The sequence below is a fragment of the Dipodomys ordii genome, unplaced genomic scaffold, assembly GCF_000151885.1.
Source record: "Dipodomys ordii isolate 6190 unplaced genomic scaffold, Dord_2.0 Scaffold13, whole genome shotgun sequence".
In the NCBI taxonomy this organism is placed as follows: Eukaryota; Metazoa; Chordata; class Mammalia; order Rodentia; family Heteromyidae; genus Dipodomys; species Dipodomys ordii.
Genome location: NW_012267229.1, coordinates 23,674,283 through 23,681,525, shown reverse-complemented (window position 1 = coordinate 23,681,525; position 7,243 = coordinate 23,674,283). Strand labels below are relative to the sequence as shown.

The following is a 7,243-nucleotide window of genomic DNA, read 5'->3' as shown; positions in this document are numbered from 1 at the left end:
ATTCCTCAGCACCACATAACCAAAAAGAAAAAAGCCAGAAGTGGCGCTGGGGCTCAAGTGGTAGAGCGCTAGCCTTGAGCTGAAGAGCTGAGGGACAGCGCCCAGGCCCAGAGTTCAGGCCCCACGACCGGACCCCCCCAAAAATCATAGCAGTAGTGAAGATTAAAATAAATAATACTTAGAATAAATATGAAAGCTTCAATAAGCATCTAACAAGAAGAGATATTGTTATTGACACAGTATTATTGTGACATATTGAAAAAATTACCTGTAACAATGTGTATAAATTTAAAAAAAAACATGAAACTGATAAAAAAGAAAAAAAATCTCTCTTTTCCTAGAGAAATGCCCCAGAGTCAGAGAGAACTGTGAATTCCAAGAAAGGGACATGTGTACTAAGGACAGGCAATGCCGAGACAACAAGAAGTGTTGCGTCTTCAGCTGTGGGAAGAAATGTTTGGATGTCCGACAAGGTAGTATTCAGTGCTGGAATAACCACCTCCTCTACCCATGTCCTTCCCTTTTGGCCAACTGGAGTGGCGTTGTCCTTTAGTTCACAGAGGGCTGGTCTCTGGGCAAGATTTCTGGATTTGAAAGATCTGGGATTTAGATGCATTACTGTGGCTAATATGGTAGGTGACACTGGTTATGTTCTTATCCCATCTGATAATATCTAGGACTATTTCTAAAAAGAAAAAAAATGACACTAACAGGAATGGGATTGAATCAAATGGCTTATTGGCTATTTGTCACTCATGATTTTCTGAGTCACCAGGAAGCCATTGTTGTCCTAACATACACCAACGTTGTTGCTGCAAGTGAATGAAATCAATTTCCCCTAGCTTTGGCTCCTGGTTCATTGCCTCTCCACCTGTACAAATCCAACTTTTCATATTCATCAATTCTAGGAACTTTAGAATTTCCTTTCTTATTTATTTTATGGCCCATTCACTACTCAATAGTGTGTTGTCAAGTCTCCTTATTTTTGATTGTATCTTTAACTGTCAAACCCTGGTTTTATTCCAATACCTGCTCTCATTCTGATGGGCTTCCTAGTCTATTGGCTATTCTAAAAGCCTCTTGTATAAGGATGGGTTTCTCTTTTTCAAGATTTGAGAAATTGGGGGTGGAGACGTGAATCAGTTGGTAGAACGCTAGCCAATGAGCAAAAGTGTCAGGAACTGAGTTTGATTCTTGGTTTCAGACCTAAAAAAAAAAAAAAGACAAGATTTGAGACGTTTGCTTCCAAATGTTTTCTACATCTTCAGCAGTCACCTCCTCCTCTTCCTCTATGCCTATCATTCAGGTATTTAATCTTTTAATAGAGGCCTAAAGTTCTTGAAAATTCCTTTCATGTTTCTCTGATCTTTCTGTATTTTCTTATTCTGTCTCCCATTTCATCTGCTTTGCTGGAGAGGGTTTTCATTGTATTCTTCATATTCAGGACTCCTGCTTCATCTTTTTTTGGAGTGGACTTCATTGTCTTTATTGATAGTAGTTTTCATGTCTTGCATGGATTTCTTTATTTCATTTAGTTGTTTTGAAAATTGAGAAGTTGAACAGGTGCTGGTGGCTTATGCTTGTAATTCTAGATACTCAGGAGGCTGAGATCTGAGGATCATGGTTCCAAGCCAGCCTGGGCAGGAAAGGCTGTAAGACTCTTGTCTCCAATAAACCACTCAGAAAACCAGAAGTGGCTCTGTGGCTCAAACGGTAGAGTGCTAGGCTTGAGCTGAAGAGCTGAGGAACAGTTCTCAAGCCCAGAGTTCAAGCCCCACTACTGACCAAAAAAATGAAAAAGAAAAAGGAAAATTGAAAAGTTGTCTCTTCAGAATCTTGTATCTCCTTAGCTGTATTATCATTGATCTCAGTTAGCTATTCATTTACTTTTACTTAATAGCCATCGAGCTTTTGGAATTCTTTTTGAATTCACTCAAATATATTTTTAGCATTATCTTTTATTTCATTGAGCTGTTTATAAATATCCCCTTGCATTTTCTTGAGCATTCTTATTCCTTTGAGCTGAATCATTGTTGTTTTAATCTTTTGTTGTGTGATGTCACTTTCTGTAAGGATTATATTTCCCTGATTTCTCACACTTCTTGTATTTCTATGCTGAGATTTACTCATCTCAAACCAAGATTTACAATTTTTGGTTTGAGATTTTATTTGCCTGAAGTCTTTCTACTGGCTTACTCTGTGTATTAGCTGGGTTGATATGTGATTTCTCACCGTGCCTCAGCCCCAACAAAGGCATCCAATTCAGTATACCCATCTAGATATTTACAGACTGTAAAATTCCATTGATAACATAAGCTACACAACCAATTACATTGTATATTCAAGGGAGTTACATTTTTTATGGTATTTTAGGGGGCTAAAAGTATAAAAAATAATATATGTAGGGGTTGTAACTAGGGTGTTAATAATAATTAGGGTGAAGGAATAGATAAGGAAGAAAGAAGATGAAGAAAGGGGGAACCACATGCATACAGAATATCCCTGTGTAGTTATATAATTCACTTGTGGAGAAGAGTGCAATCTGGAGACTTAGAATCTCAGTAACAAGACTGAAGATATAAGTAAATGATAAATGTACATGTAAAGATCAGAAGCAAGGTAGGGAATGCAGGCTTGATTCAGGCAACTGTGATTGTATGGGACATAGAATGGAGTTGGGGGTACATCACAGAGGAGTTGAGAGAGGGAGAAGGAAGGAAGGAAGGAAGGAGGACAGAAAAAAGAAAGGAAGGAAGAACGAAGGAACGAAAAAAAGGAAGGAAGGAAGAAAGTAGGAAAGAAAGATATCATGTGGAACAATTCCATATTCAGGGATACAGATACTCACTCTGGGGTTTCCTTGCAAATGTATGTAACATATCCATGAAGCTGGACTCACACAATGTGATAGAGAAAAGAATCTGCTTTCAGTTTTGGTCATGGTATTCATGATGTTTTCCAGGAAAAATAATAACATTTAAAAATATTTACTTTTACTAGGTAGTTGTACAAATGGGTTTCAACCCCAGAAGTCAGGTTAGGAGTACAATGCATCTTGCTCAATGCACCCCATCCATCTTTCCCCATCCCATCCCTACCCTCAAGTTACATAGCTCAATTTTTTACACAATGTACATTGAATACAATGACTGCATCTGCTCACCCTTCCTTTCTCCCTTCCTGTGTCCTCACCCTCTTGTGGTCCCCACCAAAAAAGCAGCTTTCAGCTTCCTAGTGCTTATTTTTATAAAAATGATTTGTTAGTTGCAGTAACACTTTTTTCCCCTTAGCTGAGTATTCTGAGTTCTTAACTTGGGTGAGGGTATCTTTCTACAGATGTGTGCCAACTTCCAAAGGACTCTGGCCCCTGCATGGCTTTATTTCATCGCTGGTGGTATAGTAATGAAAATAATACCTGCTACAGCTTCATCTATGGTGGTTGCCAGGGAAACAATAACAACTTCCAAACAAAAAACATCTGCCAGAATGCCTGCCAAAAAAAACGTGAGTCTCAGAGCCCTTGGCTCCTATTCTCTCACTATGGCCCTTTGGGTGTTGGCTGGCTTGTTCCAGAACAGAGCCAGCTCCAATCAGGAGCCCCAAAAATGTACCTTGAAGAAGGGACACAAGGGTCTTCTGGGAATCAGGAATGGAAGGAGGGTATGGAGAGGTAGGAATATGGGGAGAATTAGTAGCGATAAAGGAGGTGGAATCTCAGAGACCCATCACAGAATAATCATAAAATATCCAGCTTAGCACTGGACACATTGATCAACCAACCAAGTTGCCCACCAACTTCCTCATTGTCAGCCATCCGATTTCATTACTTTCCCTTAAAAGGGTTAAACATCCACTTTAAACCTCTTTCTTTAAACTCTGTGTGTGTGTGTGTGTGTGTGTGTGTGTGTGTGTGTGTGAGCGCGCGAGCGTGTGTGCACATATAGGCCAGTCCTGAGACTTGAATTCAGGGTCTAGAGACTGTCCCTGAGCTCTTTTGTTTAAGGTAGCACTCTACCACTTGAACCATAGCCATGAGATAAGAGTCTCACGGACTTTCCTGCCCAGGCTGGCTTTGAACTGTGACCCTCAGATCTCAACCTCCTGAGTAGCTAGGATTCCAGGACTTCCTTTTATGTTAAAAGGTACATAAACATTTTTGGAAGTTGTGTAGCTTCAAGCTCCAAAGAGAAGCTGAGTTCAAGATGCCATATCTTATACTTTCCCTGTCAACAGGTACCTGAATAGAGAAGCATTCACTGGAATAACCACCATGGTTTGGCCCCCACTTGACTGACACTCCAGACTGGCTTCCACTGTTCCACTCAGCTCTCCAAAGTCTTAGCTCTTCCCAACAGAGGACAGAAGATCTGCCGCCATTCCCTCCATCTCTATCTCTTTCCATGCCTCATGCTTTCCATTGGGAAAGCCTCACCCCTCCATCCCCAACTTCCAAGGCTTGCTGCTTAATCTCTGGGTAGAAACTAATTCTCAAAATAAAATGTTTGGTTTAATCCCGTGCCTTCTGCGTCTGAGTAATTCACATCCGTGGGGGATGTTATTCTCTGTAGAGAGTAAGTCCTCACTGAAGTTTCTGGTGACACCATTCAAGGGTGTGAGGGCCATGGGAACCTAGAGAGTGGAGAGTTCTCTTCAAAAAGTGGTGAAACTGTGGGGCTGGGAAGGTGGCTCAGTGGTAGAGCGCTTGCCTTGCATGCCTGAGGCCCTGGGTTCGATTCCTCAGCACCACATAAGCAAAACGAAAAAAGCCAGAAGTGGCGCTGTGGCTCAAGTGGTAGAGCGCTAGCCTTGAGCTGAAGAGCAGAGGGACAGCGCCCAGGCCCAGAGTTCAGGCCCCACAACCGGACCCAAAAACAAAAAAAAAAAAAAAAAAGTGGTAAAACTCTTAAAATGGAGACCCACAGGCATCACTTTAGTTTGGAAGCCACACAAATGAACTTTGGGCCTGGGCACAAGTAGCTTACCTGTAAGTTTTTCCAAGGAGCATAGGTGTGGGCAGGGGGGGGGGAAGGAGAGGAATTAACTATGTGTCAGGGACACCATGTAAAACATGCCTCAAGTGTTGGGGAGGCTGAGGTATTGATCACTGAATATTACTCCTCACCAGATGCCTGGGACATTAAATCTCTCACTCTTCCAGATTGTTCCACACACAAGCTGAGCAAGCCCTTAGGAAGCCAGAGAACACCCACTGTAGAGAAGCAGGTACGCTGCAAGTTGCTTATCCATAGTGAAAAGGATTCATTAATACACACTGCACTGAAAAACATGTGTGATTCTATTGATATAAAATATCTGACTAGATACATCTATACAGACAGAAAGTAGATTAATAGTTATGGATTAAGGGGGAAAAAACCCAGAGTGACTGCTCATGGGTAGGAGGCTTTAATTTGGAGTAAGAAAAATGTTTTTGAACTAATTGAAGTGAGGTGACATACCATCATGAATAGATGAAAAAGAATCACTGAATGGTTCACCTACAAATGAACTTGTTTATTTTAATTAATTAAGTTTTGCTTGTCCTGGGGCTTGAACTCTGAGCCTGAGCACTGTCCTTCAGCTTCTTGTTTTCAAGGCTAGCGCTCTACCACTTGAGCCATAGCACCACTTCTGGCTTTTTCTGAGTGGTTTATTGGAGATAAGATTCTCACAGATTTTCCTGCACAGGCTGGCTTTGAACTGCGATCCTCAGATCTCAGCCTCTTGAGTAGCTAGGATTATAGGTGTAAGCCACCAGTGTCTGCCTTGTTTATTTTTATTTATGATTTATTTAATTATTTGGGAGGATCACATGAAAATTCTACAGATGTATACAGTGAATTCTGAGCAAGTTCACCTTTTCTATTATACTCTCAATCTTCTCTCCCCCAGCCAAGAAAAACAATATTCTGTGGTTTTGTTTATGCTGTCTTCGTAATACCTATATGTAATATACTTTGATCATCTTTAGCCACCCCTAATCCTCCCCATTTCGCCTCCCCCTCCTGTTGATTCCACCACCCAACACTGCTCCTTTTACACTCAAGTCCCATTATTGTTATTTTTAAAGATTTTTATATCTAGGTCCTGTCAACACAGCAGCTACCAGTTTCATCCATTTTCCTGCAAATGGCATAACTTCTTTCTTCTTTTTTTTCAGCAAGAACTTTACAACAAGAACTTTGTTACTGCTGTAGGGATAACTTCATACTTTTGAGTTATACTCCATGGTGTATATACACCACAAATTCTTTATACATTCATCTGTTACTGGGGTGATTCCACCATTTGGCTGTTGTGAACAATGATTCAATAAACAAAGTTGTATAAGCTGTGTGTTGGTGGCTCATGCCTATAATTCTAGCTATTCAGGAAGCAGAGGTATGGGTCTGGGGATCAGAATTCAAAGCCAGCTTGGGCAGGGAAGTTTTTGAGATTCTTTTTTTTGGGGGGGAGGGTCTGGTCGTGGGGCTTGAACTCTGGGCCCGGGCGCTGTCCCTCAGCTCTTCAGCTCAAGGCTAGTGCTCTACCACTTGAGCCACAGCGCTACTTCTGGCTTTTTCCTTTTTGCTTATGTGGTGCTGAGGAATCAAACCCAGGGCCTCCGGCATGCAAGGCAAGTGCTCTACCACTGAGCCACCTTCCCAGCCCAGTCTTTGAGATTCTTTTTTTTTTTTTTTTTCCAGTCGTGGGGCCTGAACTCTGGGCCTGGGTGCTGTCCCTCAGCTCTTCAGCTCAAGGCTAGCACTCTACCACTTGAGCCACAGCGCCACTTCTGGCTTTTTTCTTTTTGCTTATGTGGGGCTGAGGAATCGAACCCAGGGCCTCGAGCATGCAAGGCGAGCGCTCTACCACTGAGCCACCTTCCCAGCCCCGTCTTTGAGATTCTTATCTCCAATAAACTACTCAGAAAAAGCCAGAAGTGGTGCTGTGGTTCAAGTAGTAGAACACTATCCTTAAGAAACTCAGGGACAGAACCCAGGCCCTGAGTTCAAACCCCAGGAACAGCACAAAAAACAACAACAACAAAAGACCCAAACACATAGAAGTATAATTGTCTCTGTTGGTATTAATTTATATTACTTTGTATATACCCAAGGAGTATAGCAGGCATGTCTACTTTTAGATTTTTGAAGAACCTCTGTGCTGATTTGCAATGTGGTTATGCGAGTTTAAATTCTCTCCAAGGGGCTGGGAAGGTGGCCCAAGGGGCTGGGAAGGTGGATCAGTGGTAGAGCGTTTG

At 41.8% G+C, this 7,243-nt stretch overlaps 1 protein-coding gene across 1 annotated transcript in view; it reads left to right on the top strand.

Moving 5' to 3' along the window:
• The window catches only part of LOC105981602 (eppin-like), a 7,158-nt gene extending 2,871 nt beyond the window's left edge, over positions 1 to 4,287 (top strand). Inside the window, exons 2-4 of the mRNA XM_013010813.1 lie at positions 342 to 473; positions 3,337 to 3,504; positions 4,234 to 4,287. Of these exons, the coding sequence (XP_012866267.1) occupies positions 342 to 473; positions 3,337 to 3,504; positions 4,234 to 4,241 (308 nt within the window). The 3' untranslated portion in view covers positions 4,242 to 4,287. The remainder of the gene's footprint in view (positions 1 to 341; positions 474 to 3,336; positions 3,505 to 4,233) is intronic.
• Positions 4,288 to 7,243: the final 2,956 nt, after the last annotated feature.